An 18,054-nucleotide genomic window follows, 5' to 3' on the forward strand; every position below is an offset into this window, starting at 1 on the left:
TCTTGCTGTAGGACTTCTCATATGTTTTTTAAAGAAAACAACAATGTTATTATAATTCTTATGGTGTTACATGTTTTTGTTTGCATTCTTAAGATAAACCAAGTGGAAATGCTCATTGTCACAGTAGTAAAAGTATTTTCATATTGAGTATAAATACAGTACATGAGAGTGTGTTTTTATTCTGGAAGACGAAGATAGACGCATCATATGATCACACTGAATCTGCAGCATCTCTTTTCCTCAGTGCATTGGACCAAAGGTCAGTCTGACCCTCAGGCACATTTTGCACAGTATTATCCACACTGTGTGCCTGTTAAGAAGGAAACCACAAGCATAGGCCGGACAGACTGCAGCAGCTTCCACCCAACATGGCAGCCAGATCAAGAGACACATTTTCTGCAGTTATTTAAAGACAAAGATTTTAGAACAATCCTTCCAATCTGCTACTCTTGTCATCGGCACACAGCTTGACTCAATACACTGAAACCTGTGTCAAATCACATGGAAATGTAGTTTGGAATAATTAATGTTAATTTTTTAGTTTAGTTTATTAATTGATGAAAAACTGCTCTAACCTGAGCAAGTTCCGTTTTTACCACAGAAGTGTCCTGTAGATCATATTACAGACTTTTCTGACAGTTGTATCAGAACAGAAAAACCTGAAAATGAAGTTTAGTATTAAGCAGAGGAGGGGAACCTGCCATTCCAATTTTTATGACATCCTTTGAGGGTCGTACTGATTCTCTTCAGCAAGGCATCTAATGTCAGACAGTAATGGTGGTGATGATGATGATGATGTACTCGCAGCTGGTTTTCTAGGTTTTGGCCAGTTAGTCTGAGTCATTGTAAGAGTCAGTTAAACAAGAGCTGCTCTCAGTGGCGAGTCACTGCTTTGCAACTCAACATGTTACAGCAGGCTTTTGTTCTTACATGGAAGGAAAATGCAGTGTTTCCTCTTTCCAGTTGCACTTGCCACAGCTTTAATTCACTTCAAATGATTTCACATTTGAAAGCAGAGAGCTGAGAAGCTGCTGGAGCCTGAGGTTCAGCTCTGAGAGATACAAATCACACAGACACTTGCTATCACTGAGTTTCCACGACAGGTTTTCTCTTCATCTCTATTAATTATTCCAGAGAAATTGACACTTCGGAATTGGGCGTATGTGGCCAGCAAGCCCAGGTAATGTGTCATGGCCCAGATTTACTCTCATCAATTACAATGTGAGTGATTAATAAGCAAGGAGGACAACTATCTAAATTGAAGTAGTTCGGCTAGGACATTCTCAGCCAGTAAAGTATGATCAAAAACAGAAGATCCATTTCTGTTATGCTCAAAGATTTTAATGTTTTTCCTCATGATTTGATTGGTGCTGCACATTAAGCTACTTTGAATCAAAAGCCAGACTGTGCTTTATTCCACAGTTTGGTACATTGTAATTGCAGCAAATTACAGCAGTGAATTAAAGGAAGAAACGTGAAAGAGACTGTTGTAACCATCACCATGTTTAATTTGTTTACTGAGCTGTTCTTGTCGTCAACATTAAGTTCGGAAAGAGCCATTGAACATTACACTGAACACTTGAATTTCATTAAAATCAGAGTTTGTCAGGGTGAGAGGAAGCATCACAGCACCCGAGTGACAGTGGACTCATTTGTGGAATTCAAGCAGGAAGTTGTGGGTTGTGTATTTAGGATCCATTAACCCAGCTGTAGAACATACCAGTGCAAGAAAATAAGCAAGACTTCCTTTTAACATCCAGTTCCACTAAGTTCAAAGTTTGGCAAGAAGAGCTCTTGCACAACCAGTTTTCTGTTGACAAAAAGATAAGCGCATGTGTACTGACTGTCATACTGAATAAGCGAGCATGAAGAACTGCACAAAGACGATTTGACAAAGTCCTGATGCCTTTAAATAAACCATAAAATTGCATTTGCTGGGTAAACTGCTGACCCAGTGTGGATTTTGTTCATCAGTGCACATGAGTGCGTACAGGCTGCAGCAACTCAAGGCTCATATTTTGCCTGAAAATAAGGTAAGCACAAAACCTTTAAAACACATGTGCTAGAATTGAAGGTTTTTGATTAAACAGTTTTAATGTTAAGTGATGTAGCATTATATTCAATGTGACTGCTTCAGTATCACATTATCAGTTTATAGTTTTCCATCCTTATTTTGTAGATCACGGACATGGCAGGCTCACCTAGTCCTCTGACCACCCATGTGTTGAATACTGCAGCGGGCATCCCTGGCTCGAACATGGGCCTTGGTCTCTATCGACAAGACCCCTCCTCTAATGCCTGGAGTCTGATAACTACTGGGTAAAAACCTGGGGACAGATAGGAGTCTGCAGGCACATCCCTGTGACAGACTTAGGCAAAGTTGGAAAGATAATCACAGATTCCAAGATCGAAAGCGAAACATTGTTAAAACACAAAAGACGCCTCTTTCAAACCATAGTAAAACAGGCAGCTGATGACAAACAATCTAATTTTAACTTACGTTTTGTAAGATAAAGTGCAGTGGCACCAAATTCATGTCAAGCACCAGGAGACCCCTGAAACACGAAGCCACCTACTTTGTACTTTGTGCTTAATTTAGAATTAGTAATTTGATTAATTTATAATTAATTTAGAAAATAAGAGTTTAGTTTTACCAACAGGAGACTACTGATGTGACACTGGTCTGTATCACTTTTTGGTTTTGCTCTTTGCACACTCACAGTTGGCTGCACACAGGGGCCAGTGTGATTAGGGAGGGAGGAAGGCGGCTCGTTGTCATTAAAAAATACTTTGTATCTCTACCTTACTAAGGTTTGAAAGAGTTGTCATTTGTTTTTTAACAGCATTTTGCTCATGACTTATTTATTGATGTATTTTTATTGGAATCTGTGAGTATCTTTTCAAAGAGGGCAGGTGCTGAGCCGAAAGGGAACAAATCATGACAAAAACTAATAAAAAAATGAACAGGTCACACACTGCAGGCCTCCAATGGCCACTTACTTATTGCATCAAGGTGCTCAATTGCTCTTCACCAGACAAAAATACCTGAGGACAACAGCAATATGTAAAATACCACAAACACAGTCACAGAGCATGATCTCAGGAAAATCTCAAATACGAGCCCATTAATGTCTAATGTGCATATTTGGTTGTTGATGTTTAATTATATTTTGTCTCAATAGGACCACTAATGATGATGGACGTTGTCCAGGACTCATCACAAAACAAATGTTTACATCTGGTGTTTATAAACTTCGTTTTGAGACGGCTCAGTACTGGGAGAGTCTGGGAGAGGCCTGCTTTTACCCGCATGTCGAGGTGAGGAAGTGTTAGGAGTACTGCTGCTTTACTTGCTTGTGGCCTTAACATGTTCTTGAAACCACATCAGTGATTAACCTGTCATGCTGCTAACATTCAGTGTTAGTATCTGTTGATTTCTTTAATGTTTGTTCTTTTGTTGCAGATTGTCTTCACTATAATTGACCCTGGCCAGAAGTATCACATCCCTCTGCTCCTGAGTCGTTTCTCTTATAGCACCTACAGAGGGAGTTAGAGGATATTCATCTCGGTACCAGCTTCTTTTTTCTCCCTTTGGAAATAAATATTAAACAGAAATCAAAAGTTGTTTATTGTCGTTCTTTATCGTTTATTAAATATGCTTGTGTAGCACCACAGTAGCACTCACATTTTGTATAAATACTATTCAATAAATTCTATTACATGCACTCTGGTCTCAAAAAGAAGACCCCACAATATAGTTCCTGTGACATTTGTGGCCATCCCTATCCGCATTATGATTAATTGTAGAGTTATATGTGAGCTATAGAGCTGGGCAATATGAGAAATTATATAGCTGAAATATTATGAACATTTATTTTATATATTTCGACAAATTCACATATGTTCTGTCCAGTAAGAGTACGCTCTCAACATCTTCCTGTCATGTCGTTCTTGCCCTGTGCTCGATTGCTATACCCTTTCGGATCGTTTTTTTCGTTGTTGATTACTCTCCCCTGAGCTAGGTAGGGCCTTGTTTGATGGTAGTTTGGAGTGCGTTATATTCCGTTGCCTCATCCTTTTTTCATTAGTAGAATTGTATCACTTTCGTAAACCATGGCAGACGATGAATTGGAGGCAATTCGGCGGCGAAGAATGGCAGAACTACAGGCAAAGCAAGGGGTAAGAACAGAACATGATCCGGGAAGCGTGTTTGCGACCGCCTTATAAGGAGATGCTGAGTCCAGTATCCTGCTAGCTAGTGTAGCTAAACCAGCCACCACAGCTCAACTAAAGTGTCACTCAGGGGATACACATGGTTCAACTGTGAGAGTCACGCTTAATACAAATGCACAGCGATTCACTCAGTGGATAGTGAGATAAATCACAGTGCTGATCAAAATCATGTCACTAGCACTGTTAGCTTAGTGTCGACTAGACAGCGCACGCCCCTTTGATAATGGCATTTTAGCTGAGTAAAATTGAACATTGAGCTTTTGTAGTATGTAGATATATATATATATATACACACGTATGTAGTGTATATGTAAAACGTGTACACATTTTTGTGCTGCACACACACACACACACACACACACACACACACACACTATACATATATATGTATGCCTGTATGTATAAAATACATGGTGTTAGTGCAATCTGCCGACCTTTATCAAGATGGAGACAGACATTCAGTGTCTGACTTATGAAATATTAGAAAATGGGAACAAACCATGTGTTTTCAGGTAGCAGACAAGATAGAAGGTATCCTAGACACCCAGATAAATCGCACCATAAAAGGACAATACTTGTAAGGTGCAAATATAAATGTATTAAAAGGTTAAGGTCAAGATTAAGATATCACTTATACATCAGTATTGGCATTAAGATATAGACAATAACGAACTTTCAGATGTGAAGTGGGTGGATGTTGGTGACATTATTATTTTTTAACTGTCAGACCTGGTCCTGATGATGATTAAAGTCTCACATGAGCATCGTGACTTGGTGCCGAGATACTGGCGCACTGTAGATCCTGCTCCTTCATCAAATTTCAAGAGACCTGTAGCTGAACATTTTATTCTAGTTTGAAACATGATTGAAACTTTGCTAAAGAAAACTCAGATTTCATTAAATAATCAAACTGAACTTTTATCAACATAATCATAGAATCATTTTTGACAGTTATTAAGCTAGTCAGTGAGGCAATTACCAAAGTAATGGAATGGTGGCTGGTATGAAATTCTGTTCCTAATTAGGTTAAACATCTTCCACTTAATTGAATGCAGAAACACAGCCTATATGTGATGGTGCTGTCTCACATATTTTTTCAGGGTGCTTCAAATAATCAGCAAGCAGAGGAGGCCAAACAAAGGTAAGATGTGATCATTCATTTAAAAACATACAAGTATAGTGATTAGGTTTTACTGACATACAGCACAGCTCCTTTGTTAATAAAAAAAATGAACTTTAAATGATATAATGTCTGCACACTGAATTATCTACAAATGATTGTGAGATTATACTATTATTATGTGTTAGGCAACATCAGCCTTGGTTTAACAATTACTTTACATCGTAAATACATAGTCATTTATATAAATAAATAATCGTGCACCAGCAACTTGGTAGAAAATCTTCAGAATGAGCAGGAATTAAAATTCACCTTTTAAGCAACAATTTGGTCAGAAATTAAAATATCAGTGTAAAAAAATCAGCTGCAACAAATGAGAACAAAATGTAAATATTAAGTCATAAGTTTGTGCAAACAGCTTGATAAATTAATTGGCAATTCACATAAGTAGTATGAACATAGAACTGAATTGACTCGATCGGCCCCACTGCAAAGATACTCGATCCAGCTATTTGAGTCAGGATTGGACCAATATCAGTGTTAGATTGGTGCATCCCTTCTGATAGCTTGACAGTTTAATATATGTATTTTTCTGATTTCCTTCTGCTCCTCTCAGTCCTAGATCCTGCAGCAATGTAACAGTAGCAGGTAGTACTGACATGATAGTGTTTTTATTCACAGAGAAACGGAGATGAGAAACTCTATATTGGCTCAAGTTCTTGACCAGTCTGCCCGTGCCAGATGTAAGTGTGCTCTCAGATTCAGTGTTTAGCCTGTTGCATGAGATCCCTTTGGAAATTAATCATGCTCTTGTGGAATTGAAATATACTATTTAAAATACCTATTTGTTTGACATATATAAAATTCTGTTGAAACTCTGATGAAAGTTTCATACAGGACTGATCTAGAAAGTGTAAGGCTTCTCCCTCTGAGTTTTGAAAAAGTGTCCAGTGCTCCTTTGAACCACACCATGTGAAGAATAGGTTGTGATGTGTACATAGAAACACCCCTCACATGTGAATACAAGGTGGTAAAATAATTTCTTTCTTTCAGTGAGCAGTCTTGCTCTGGTGAAGCCAGAGAAGGCCAATGCAGTTCAAAACTATCTCATTCAAATGGCTCAATTTGGAAAGTTATCAGGAAAGGTAAGAAAAATTACCCCTGGTGCTCATAGCAGTAACAGTATTGATGTTCTTCCACATGGCAGCGGCGTAATGAATGGATTGTCTCTTTGTTAGATTTCTGAGTCGGGTTTGATCGAGATTCTAAAAAGTCAGCAAACAGAAAAGAAGACAACTGTCACAGTAAGTTCACCTGACGTGTCACCTATGTCGGATTATTATTGCTCACCTTTCCATCTTACATCATTTGTGCTCTGTACCTGTCAGTTCAACAGACAGAGGGTGATGGACTCAGATGATGAGGATGATTAGAAACTTTAAACCGGAGCCCTGGAATGAGCCAAGACGTCGGGAGAGGATATGCTTTACTGGGACTCTGATAGCATCTTTGACTAGCCAAATCCTGGGATGCCACACACTAGCTTCTGTGTGTCTCTGGAAACTACATACCAAGAGGGAAGAAGAACAAAGTAGAGTTGATTCTGTGGCATAAGTGGCAGGGAGTAAAATACACACAGTGTCAAATAAGGTGTTGTTCTGCTACGAATGTGCACTGCTTCTGTTGTACCCCTGACTGCTCATGGCACTGTTTGACTCCTCTCTTCTTTCTCAGTCATTATTCTGTTTTCTTTGTTTTCACCATTGGTTAACTTCAATTCTTCAAACACAAGAAGCTAGATGAAATGCTACTGGTACATTTTATCTAGACTGTTGTGTGAATACAGTACATTATTGTCTGTTCAGGGCCAGCATACCATTAGGCTTGGATGTTGCACTTGCATACTTTCTTTTTGCTGACATGTATCTGAAAGGTTTACATTAAAATAAAAAAAGCCTTAAATTCAAATATTCTAGTGAAATCTTTCTAAAAGTATCTTCTGAAAAGTTTTTCCTATTTCAAGTTTTTACACAAAGTATGTTCAGTTGGGTCAGGGCGCACAACTGCCGCAGTAGTGACTATGCTCAACGCCGGAACAGGAGGCTTTGCAGCGTCATCACACAGTATCCTCACCACCATACAAAGAGTTGACTGAAGAGTTTATGTTACTTAATTGATCATTCACATTTTTCTGAACAAGCAATCTCATATTTTGGATTGTATTTTAGAAACAAGTTAACAGATTCCCAAATGTATCTAACTACATGTGTAATAAAAAGCATGAAGGAGAAGCATCATTTTATTTTTTATGCCTCTGCACTGGCGACAGCCGTGACCAGAGGCGTGTTTTCACGTAATCCGTTCACATGTATGTATGTCTCATTAATGAGCTCAAGATTACAGGAATACCTTTAGGGAATTTTATTTATATTTGTCACAGTAACCTCTGAAAACATGTTTTGGGCCATAACTCAAGAATTCATATGCTAATTCCGACAACATTTCATACAAATGTCTCAACGCCATTACTCAGGAACAGAAGGGGAGGTTGTGAGCATAATTTCACATGTGTCACTGAATTGGATGACACTAATCTCGGGTGTCCACCTTGAAACTGTGGTGATTGTATGGATCTTCTGTTGAAGATGTGTGTGAAACAATGTGAAGCTTCTTTGCATCAACATCCATTCATTGAAGCACTGTAGTCCACCACAGGCTCATTGGTTCTGCTGGTATTGTGCTTCAGGTGATTGTTGTTGCACAATGTGATGAAGCTCTCTATCAGTCCTCTGTACTCCTCTGGAAAAATAGTCATTAAGTGTGGACAGCATGTTTCTCACTGGAATTATACATGTTAATATAGAGATAACCTCCACTGTACCAAAAAGTAGACTTAACGCCTTTTATTTGACTCCAAAGTCTTCCCTACATATATGAGTCAGGACAGACATGGATATAAACTGCGACTTGACTGGTTGGTGGAGGCATACAACTGTGAGATGGTAAATATTAGTTATTTACAAGAAATGCTCTGTGTCAAGTCAATAACATAGCTGGCTTTGCTTCCACAATCAACAAATATTAACAAACTACAGTCAAATAACCAAAGGAAATACTTTAACAGTTGTTGCCTCGAATCAGTTAGCTGCAATTAGCGGGGCTTTACAGTCTGCATTCATTTTTACAATCACAAGACTTTAGTCATACTTTTATTAACATTTATTATGTAAACCTTATCATTGCTTTTCACTTTTCTGTCACTGCATCACCAAGTGGAGGAATAGGAGTAGCTGGCTAAAACAGTTACTTAGTTACCTAAGTATTCACCACGACATGCACTTAAAGTATCAAAAACAGACTATTTATGCAGGCAGAGTGGCCCCTGTCATTGTTAAACTGTTGTATTATTACTACGAAGACATTAAGCAGCATTTTAATGTTAGAGGGTCATCAAATGTGGTTTGTATAATAAGTATAGCTGTCAAATAAATGCAGTAGAGTAAAAAGTGCAATGTGCCATTGGAATAGCAATAAGTAGTCTAAAATGGGCATACTCAAGTATAATTGCCTCAAAATTGTACTGATGTGCAGTACTTAAGCACCTGCTTTCGAACACTATCACAATGACCACGATTCTATTCGTACTTATCTTACTGCAGCTTTCGATACAAAGTTACATTATTTACAATCTTTATCTGCACTTTTTTTTCTAAATTTCACAATCATTTACACTCCCCGCGATATTGTACAGATTTCATAATCAATATGAATTTCGTTTACATTGATGTGGGATGGTCTCTGTCCTTGCCCCATTTTCGCACGACCGTGGTCAGATGATCTCTCATTGGCTATTCGGATTGCTTAACCAAAGCGTCTCGGCTCTGATTGGTGGCGGGGTTAGCCACATGTTCAATACAGCCAATCGAGAAAGAGCTCGAGGAAACGCTACCAAAGGCTGAGTAGTGCTAGCTAAACTGTGAGCATTGAACTCAAGAAGAGCCTAGCACATCATATTTCAGATCATCCCGGTAATTTCATCAATACAAACATTGGTTTCCGAGTACAGCAAAGTCTGAGGGTAGTATGGAGAAGCCAAACATAGTTACATGCACCGCTCCTGTGAACATAGCTGTCATTAAATACTGTAAGTATCACCTCGACTTATGTTTAGCCGTGTGGAAGTTAACGTGACTAAGTTGACGTTACGTTTGTAGTTTTGCACTGAAAGGAAGCTAAATCCTGTCTAATCGCCAGTCCATGTGTTTCTTGTATGGTGCCATGTATGTCGTGTCTGACTACCAGATATTAAATGGGTCTATTTGCTATCGAGCATATTCATACTGTTTCACTGTATCGACCTGCTAATACCTCAGTTATGCACTGTGTATTTAAACTTCCTTTCAGGGGGCAAGAGAAATGAAGAATTAATTCTACCCATTAACTCATCTTTGAGCGTCACGTTGCACCAAGACCAGGTATTTAAGTAAACTGCATTTTCATCAGTCTGACTGTGAATGTTGTGTCTGTAGGAAAACAGTCAGCTTTCTCAACGTGCTTTTCAAATTGTTGTTGCTCCTGTCCAGAGCTGCTGTAGTGGGCTACAGCTGTGTTTTCCTGCCATCATATAAAGAGTCCATAAATAAAAGTGTGGAAAGAAGCTAATTCAGCCTCGCTTGTCATGGCGTGTTTGTGTTGGTTGTTTCAGTTTGGACGGTCATGGCCTTGAAATGTTTTATTTTCCCTTGTGCTATTCCATGCATTGTGAACACAGTTAGCAAACCATGTACAAATGAGTTACATGTAGGCCAGAGTTGCACTTTGCGCAGGAAGTCTGTCAATTAAGTGAACTTGTGATCCTAGAACCATTTTGCATCTTAGAAATACAACGCAATACAATAGGTGTCTGCTTTTGCCTAGTGGCCCACCATTAAGTATCAGTTTTGGCCTTCCAAGGGAATAAGCCTCGGCACCCGTCATGAGAAGTGATTCTTTTAAAAATGCAATAGAAAAATTGCGAATACATCCATTACAAATACGTGATTGTAATTGTAGAAAATATTGATCTTGCCATTAAATTGTGCCTGGATAATGGGTAGCATAAATGGTGACATATATGATGTGCAGATATGTTGAGGCTGAAGTTTTCAAATCTGGCATTATATTCATGATAAGATAGCTTCAGTTTGATACAGATCTGTCTTCTCTTCCTCTCTTGTGAAGCTGAAAACAACCACAACAGTTTCAACCAGCAGATCATTTCAGGAAGATCGAATATGGCTCAATGGCAAAGAGGAGGACATAACTCATCCAAGACTGCAGTCCTGTCTGAGAGAGAGTGAGTCATGTGTGCTTTAGTTTTCCTCTTGCAAAGAACAGAAAGTGCAAAAAACTGGGAGAGAATGGAAGCAACTATGTCATTTATTTTTTCTGTGTTCTGTATTCAGTTCGACGATTAGCAAGGAAGAGACGAAATGACGGGGACCTCGCTTTGGATTCGACTAGTTTGTCTCACAAAGTCCACATCTGCTCTGTTAACAACTTCCCCACCGCTGCCGGTCTTGCCTCCTCAGCTGCTGGATTCGCTTGTCTAGGTGTGTGTGTGTGTGTGTGTGTTTGTGTGAGCGAGCTCTGTTTCAGAGCATGACTGAAATTACTCTAATGACAGTAGAGTTCTAATTTATTGAAAGCTCAACAGCTTCTTTTTAAGCATAGAATCCAAACTGCAGACAATGTTAAATTGCCTCACACATTCTTCAAAATGCCACTTCTGTCTCATATTTGATACATCTCCTTTGTATCCTTTGTTTCCTCTCGTCTTACTCCTTATTTCAACCCTGTGTTGCAGTTTACACTCTGGCCCGGGTGTTCGGTGTGGAGGGGGAGTTGTCCAGCATTGCTCGGCAGGGCTCAGGCAGTGCATGCCGGAGTATGTATGGAGGGTTCGTTCAGTGGATCATGGGACAGAACGACGATGGCAAGGACAGTCTGGCCCAGCAGGTGGAGCCAGAGACTCACTGGCCTGAGCTCAGAATCCTTGTGCTTGTGGTATGTCAGTTTGTCTTTGAGAGAGTGAAAGAATGGTGTGAGTGTGTCATGTCTTGCCACATTTGTGCTCTGTTGTAAAGGTCACATACTTAATTTCTTACCTCTGTAAATGACAATTTGTGTAACATGTAGAGGAAGCAGCGTGACACAAAATGCACACTAAACTGGCAATACTAAATAAACACCTATCAAGTTTGATTAATACATTTTGTCACAGGCCAGTGCAGAGAGGAAGCCAGTGGGCAGCACCTCTGGGATGCAAACCAGTGTACAAACAAGCCGTCTGTTAAAGGTACTTTGTTCAAACTTGCATTATTGAGTGCACTATCTGTGTACTATTGGATTACTCTCATTACCACTGGACATTATGTTATTTTAGACAGCATTTAAAGTTAATTTATTACTCACAAGCGGGTCTGTGCTTGTCTTTTGTGTGTGTGTGTGTGTGTGTGTGTGTGTGTGTGTGTGTGTGTATGTGTGCGTGTGCGTGCGTGTGCGTGTGTATGCAGCACAGGGCTGAGTCTGTCGTCCCAGGACGGATGATAGAGATGATTGAAGCAATCCGAAGAAAGGACTTTGCTGCATTTGCTGAACTAACCATGAAGGACAGCAACCAGTTCCATGCCACCTGCCTTGACACTTACCCTCCGATCTTCTACCTCAACAGTGTGTCTCAACAGGTTATCAATTTGGTGCATCGGTATAACAGACACTACAGGGAGACAAGGGTGAGCAACTTTACACTTCTGTTTCTGAGAAAGTGCAGAAAAACATCTGTGTAGCAGTAGGACTGAACAGTTAACCTGAAATATTATCCAGATTACAGGAGCTGCGATTGTTTTATAAAGGTAAAGTGTGTCATAACATACCATTGTAAATGAAGGACTGTGGTGCTACAGAGATGTCCCATGCTTGTTTGGTACAGACCCCTGCAAAAGTCACAGTAAAATGAATGGAAACATGGTGTCTTTGAAAATAAAGTAAAATGTCTTGGACAGTTGTTGGCAATAACATCAGTAATTCAGAACATTACTTGTATTTTATGGAGCTAAAACATGTAAACTGAAAACGTGCTTTAGAAGTTCTTCACATCAGTTGTGTCTCTCTTCTTGTGTGTTAGACATTTGCCTCAGTTCATGCATCTGAATTTCTGAGATAGCGTAATGAAGATGTGAAACTCGTGGGGTGGTTTTCCAATCGGGGAACCAAAAAACTTTCCCTCTTTTACATGACAGTCACAGTCTGTTTGTTTCTGTGTAGGTCACGTACACGTTTGATGCAGGACCCAACGCAGTGATCTTCACTCTACAGCAGCATGTTCCTGAGTTTGTTAGGGTGGTTCAACATTTCTTCCCCCCAGAGACCAACGGAGGACAGTGAGTGACAGTTATCAGACTTTTTAGCTTTAATGTGTAGTCTTCTGCAAAGTATTGCCTATATACAAGCTAAATAATTTATCTAAAAATATTATTTCTCTACAATACATACATACAACACACAATGACAGATAGGTGTTTTGTTTTGTTTTGTTTTTTTGCTTTAAACAGTGTGGTTTACTAAGGTGTTTGTTTCAGCCTCTTTGAAATGAGTCATTGAATATTTCTTCCCTCTCTGCAGGTTCATTAAGGGTCTTCCAGTCAACAGTGCGACTCTTTCTGAGGAACTGAAACAGGCTATTGGTCTAGAGTCCATACCAAAGGGAATAAGCTATATAATTAGTACCAAGGTATACACACACACACACACACACACACACAAACACACACATATAATTACTCTGTAGCTCTGTCCTTTTATCAGTTTAAACAGCAACTGAAAATCAGTATTATATGTCTTGGTGTGTCTGTCTTGAGGCTGCACAATATACAGTAGAACGTTGTGATATATAAATTATCCGATGGCAGGTCAAGTGTACATTTCCACATTTCCTTTTATGTAACATTGTGTTGCACTACTTCTACTAATTGTGGCGCAAGTTGTGATATACAGTAGTTCCCCTGCTTTACTGATTAGAGAGTTAATCCAGTCTTTGACTTATTAAAAAGCATTGTTTATTTAGCTTCAGTTTTATTAGAACAAGCTTTTAAATCAGACGCACTTTTAGATGTTAACACAGACGCTCTTACAGAGGATGAGTCTGTTCTTTGGTGTAGGTCAGCAACGTGCCCTTTTCTTGTTTTGTCTTCAAGGCTGGACCAGGACCTCGTGTTGTAGAGGATCCCGCTCAGCATCTGCTTGGATCTGATGGCTTGCCCAAGAAAACCATGTGATGCCCCGCAGCCCTGAGCGGATGAAGTTCCACCACTGAGCAATAATAAAGCCAAGATGAAGCAGAGATGAAAATAGCATTAATCATATGTGACTACGTTTCTACAAATCACATCAACAACAGGCACCTTCCTCACCACCATGGATGCTTACATGTCTTCCTTTACTTATCAAATATTACTGGCGTGTCTCTTATCTCTTTATCACTCATGATTCTTGTATGTTCTTGTATAGCTCTCTACAAGTCTCAGTATCTGCAGGTAGATACTGTTTTAGAGGTATTTGAACAGTTAGGTTTGCTCAAGAGTACTGCCAGCATGCTGTGGAGCAGTGCACTGAAACATAAATACAGTACACCTCTGCAGCTGACCTTGTGCTCTATGACCTATGGGAGCTTGACCTATGAGACTTTGAATTAAAATATGTATCCATGAATTTAAGGAGGAAGGAGTTAAGAATTATGGTCACTTGAATGTTTTCATTTTCATCTTGTGAAAGCATCATTTCAGACCTGCAGTACATACTTTATTTATGTCAGTTTTATCCTGTGACAGTAAATAAAATGTATATTTTAGTCAGTATAATTGTTTCTTGTTTTGACTTTTGCCTTTTCCAGGCTTGAGTTTGCTTCTGTGTGTTTATAACATGCAGCATAGCAAGCACAAAAAATGTGCTGTAACAAATCACCCGTAGCTATAAAAAACATTAAACAAAGCAAAAAAAAAATCAGGTCAGGTTATCGAGTTTGGTTCGTAGACTTCATACAGACTGACGAACAACAATTACCAAGAATTGCTGAAGAACCTGTTTTACAGTGCCTGTCATGTGCGTTTGATTGGTCTGCCCCTCCGCTCCCATTGTGTCGTGCACTTACCGGAAATGACGACAGATTAAGCCCCGCCTCGGACCTGCTCATCGACACACCTCGCGCTTCGTAAATATATTTGTTTCCTTGTAGAAACCATCCACAGGTGTGAGTCGCAGTCTGGAGAGTCGCAGCCTTCTGCACAGGGCTTGTTTAGGTGAACGCGATGGGGAAAATAGAGTGGGCGATGTGGGCCAACGAGCAGGCTCTGGCCTCGGGACTCAGTGAGTGTACAAACTTTTTCTAAAGGGACTATTCAGTGAGTTTCATTAATTGATCACACTTGAATGAATGATTGACAGACACGAGCAGGTTAATTCAGCTAATTTTTTTTCTGAGGAAATTATGTACTTATTCATTTTATTACAACATTAACTGTAAATTATTTCAATGAACTGCCTGCTTTAATGAGAAACACATCAAGAATAATCAGTAAGTAAGAAGCTGAATTTCAGAGTCAAGTCTAAGGCATCATGGGCCTATCTCTTTGAGCACAGTCATAAAAGGTACTTTGTTAAAGTTTTAAATTTTCCTCTTCCTCATTTCAGTTCTCCTCACTGGGGGCATTGTGGGGGTGGCGGGGCAGTTCAGAGGCTGGCAGTTTGCTGCTTATGCAGTGTATCCTTTATACTTTGCAGAAACCAAAGCAACAAGAAGTTACCCGTAAGCTTTCTCTTTCTGAAAATGTTCAATATCCAGTGATCCAGAGTCCCTCTTTGAAGATATATTACCATGACTATGACATTGAAGCCACTACCTGTATTTACATTTGGCAAGTTATCATTTAAATCTTCTATTCTGTATTAAGGCTTCAACCAATATAAAAGTCTCAAAGATGGTAGTAAGTAGTTTTTTGTTTTTCATCTGTGCATTCTTACCTTATTGCACATATATTCCCCTTTATATAAGAAACAATCAGTCCAGCCATTATTTTTACCTACTTAACCCGCTCATTGTTACAGATGTTTTGCTTTGAATGTCCTTTCGTAGTTGTTATGTGATTTAGTGAACCTTGTAAGATGAAACAGCCTTAACAGAAAACCAGTGCTGCTGGGGTGTTTGTGTGTCTGCTTGAGTATCCCAGAAGCAAGAGGTCTAAGGGCACCAGTGTGGAGAGATCGTAAGTCATGTCATTTTTTCATATATATATATATATATATATATATATATATATATATAAACACTCACACACATACTTTAATGAACAGGTTCTGTGATCTGGTTTTGTGATGATTGCCAGTGAGGCTTGTCACTCACTTCCATCTCCTGCTGTTCCCTCAGGGGCCAGTACTGCTTCACTGTGTGTGTAAAAGCCTTCGGGCCGCTGACAAGGAACTACTATTTCAGAGCGTTTTTACATGCTGCGTGAGTTCAATACACCATATGGTTCACTTTCCTTTGCTAGACAGCATTCCTCTCATTCACAGTCAGACTTCTCAGCGACATACTTGCCATTATTGTCTTTTGTGCTCTAAATCCCTCTTTGTCATTCATAGAATCTGTGTACCTGGAGGTTTTATGCTTGCTACTGTCCTTGGATGTGTCTGCCTCGGTATTGCCAGCCTCATCTACCTTGTGGTAAGTTGGTAGCACATTAATCTCAAGTACAGCAGGTAAAATCCTGTCAACTTTGATAAGGTTGTTCAATGAAGCAGGAACTGGTCAGTTCAAGGAAACAAGAAAATGGTGACAAGGAAGAGATTGTTTCATTACTGGAACCTCTGTTGAGACATGGCCCTGAAGTTACGAAATCTGGCCAGACGGGGGTGTGGCTTGACAATCTCACACTTGCCTACCAATACTTACTTGTTTTCTTTGCCATCTTCTTGCTTTCTAGGCAGCTATCCGAGGTGAGCATTGGGAACCTATTCTTCCAGTGAAGGAGTTCCGAAAGCCAGTGGCAGACAGCATCAAGAATCCTCCTCAGAATCCACCACCAAGACCTCCTGCAGATATGCGCAGGAAACAGGCAGACCTGGAGAGAGCAGCCTATGACAACCCCTTCTCTGTCACTGCCAACGAGTAACCGGTCCAGTGCCCCATCCTCTGTGTGCCCTCCACCATCTGCCTGAGATCCCAGTTCAATTAAATCCATCAAAACCAGTGACAGTGGGGCGGCACCAGATTCTGTGATTCTGGACAAGTGAATAATTTAATAATGCTTGTGACTGGACTACATGTCGGGTTCGCACTTTCTTACCTCAACCCACAGAGAAATATCTTGAAAACAGAGAAAAAATGTTTCGTAGCAAGAACTGGAAGGAGGCAGGGTAAAGTGAGTGTCAAATTCCACTTATGAACAAAAAAACATGCCAGAGGGGTTTCATGTAAATGCTATAGCTGCTAAGTGGAAATCACATATAGATATTGTCAAGTCAAAAGGCTGTGGGTGATGTTGGTATTTTTACTGCTGTTAGAAATGTAAAGGTGTTAAAAAATGTAAAACCAGTACTTGTCTTCTGCGCTGACTGCCATATGTTTTCAGCTGTGTTGCATTCACTGTATTGTGTTGCCATGCATAGATATTACCATATATTTTGTTGTACTTACACTCTGTGTATCTCTTTAAGTCAACTGATCAAAATACTGTAGGACTACATAGCACAGTTTGCCAGGATTAAATTGACATATTGGCACATATGTATGTGGCTGATATCCATTGTTCTGTACTTTGATGTCTTGTAAATAAATCCCTTGTTCCCCCTCAATCATTATCTGTTTTGGGTTTGTACTTTCGCATGGCTCATTTTACAAGCTTCCTCTGCAAAATTATTTTAAGTGATGACATTTGCTACTTCCTTCTTTCGCAAACACACTAAATTTCAAGACATCAGAATTTCCCTTTCTCCCCTCCAGTGTTTCTTTTCTCACCCTGTCGTTTTGCAGTCCTTTGTTCGCTTAAGATAGAAAAAAAAAAACTAGCACATCTGACTGAAGAGCTGATTGTCAGACAAGTTCTCCAAGTTGGTGTCATTTCTTTTGTCATCTTTAGGGCAATCAATCGTTTGCAAATATTCTTCTGTCATGTGTCAAGCTTTTCTTTTTGTTGTTAAGCAGAGGTCTGTGTGAAAACAGAGGTATAGTGGTACTTCCTCATTTTACTTTGTGGGGCATGTGAGACACATTCATACAAAATACAATTATTAAATGAATACATGGTAAAGTAAAACGTAATCTACTGAATACTCGTAAGTTAAATTCCTGCAGTGTCTTTGTTTTTCAACAATAATATTGAAAGATTTCATTCAGGCGACCTTACTCAGGTTAATACTGCCACCTCCTGCAGAACGAGAGAACCACAAATTGGATTTGGAGCATTGTCTGTTGCATTAACTTTTTATGCAAGTGAGGCAAAACAAATCAATTTCTACAGCACATTCATACATTGAGGCTGTTTCAAAGAACTTAAACGTTTAACTATAATATAATTGAAAAATAATAGAGTCCAATAAGATTTTCCTCAGTCTACAATACCAAAGTGCATCACAGAAATAATATATTTACAATTACTTAAAAATATTAA

At 39.4% G+C, this 18,054-nt stretch overlaps 4 protein-coding genes across 4 annotated transcripts; all 4 read left to right on the forward strand.

Annotated features, from left to right (window-relative positions):
- The first annotated feature begins 1,821 nt into the window (after nucleotides 1-1,821).
- LOC121627783 (5-hydroxyisourate hydrolase-like) lies at nucleotides 1,822-3,632 on the forward strand. The gene is made up of 4 exons (XM_041966845.1): nucleotides 1,822-2,033; nucleotides 2,180-2,319; nucleotides 3,183-3,318; nucleotides 3,464-3,632. The coding sequence occupies exons 1-4, from the start codon at nucleotides 1,980-1,982 to the stop codon at nucleotides 3,551-3,553; spliced, it is 420 nt and encodes a 139-aa protein (XP_041822779.1). The 5' UTR covers nucleotides 1,822-1,979; the 3' UTR covers nucleotides 3,554-3,632.
- Nucleotides 3,633-3,990: 358 nt separating this feature from the next.
- pdcd5 (programmed cell death 5) lies at nucleotides 3,991-7,611 on the forward strand. Its single transcript, XM_041942730.1, has 6 exons — nucleotides 3,991-4,179; nucleotides 5,334-5,374; nucleotides 6,035-6,096; nucleotides 6,407-6,498; nucleotides 6,592-6,657; nucleotides 6,742-7,611. Exons 1-6 carry the CDS (start codon nucleotides 4,114-4,116, stop codon nucleotides 6,784-6,786), a joined length of 372 nt encoding a protein of 123 aa, XP_041798664.1. The 5' UTR covers nucleotides 3,991-4,113; the 3' UTR covers nucleotides 6,787-7,611.
- A 1,711-nt stretch (nucleotides 7,612-9,322) lies between these two features.
- Nucleotides 9,323-14,526, forward strand: mvda (mevalonate (diphospho) decarboxylase a). The gene is made up of 10 exons (XM_041963425.1): nucleotides 9,323-9,497; nucleotides 9,758-9,828; nucleotides 10,574-10,688; nucleotides 10,798-10,944; nucleotides 11,199-11,398; nucleotides 11,616-11,690; nucleotides 11,908-12,126; nucleotides 12,659-12,774; nucleotides 13,016-13,124; nucleotides 13,588-14,526. Exons 1-10 carry the CDS (start codon nucleotides 9,437-9,439, stop codon nucleotides 13,666-13,668), a joined length of 1,194 nt encoding a protein of 397 aa, XP_041819359.1. The 5' UTR covers nucleotides 9,323-9,436; the 3' UTR covers nucleotides 13,669-14,526.
- Nucleotides 14,527-14,609: 83 nt separating this feature from the next.
- On the forward strand, nucleotides 14,610-17,239 carry LOC121625415 (cytochrome b-245 light chain). The gene is made up of 6 exons (XM_041963519.1): nucleotides 14,610-14,755; nucleotides 15,080-15,149; nucleotides 15,577-15,651; nucleotides 15,813-15,896; nucleotides 16,028-16,109; nucleotides 16,369-17,239. Exons 1-6 carry the CDS (start codon nucleotides 14,698-14,700, stop codon nucleotides 16,555-16,557), a joined length of 558 nt encoding a protein of 185 aa, XP_041819453.1. The 5' UTR covers nucleotides 14,610-14,697; the 3' UTR covers nucleotides 16,558-17,239.
- The last annotated feature ends 815 nt before the right edge of the window (nucleotides 17,240-18,054 follow it).

Source organism: Chelmon rostratus, chromosome 1 (assembly GCF_017976325.1).
Source record: "Chelmon rostratus isolate fCheRos1 chromosome 1, fCheRos1.pri, whole genome shotgun sequence".
In the NCBI taxonomy this organism is placed as follows: Eukaryota; Metazoa; Chordata; class Actinopteri; order Chaetodontiformes; family Chaetodontidae; genus Chelmon; species Chelmon rostratus.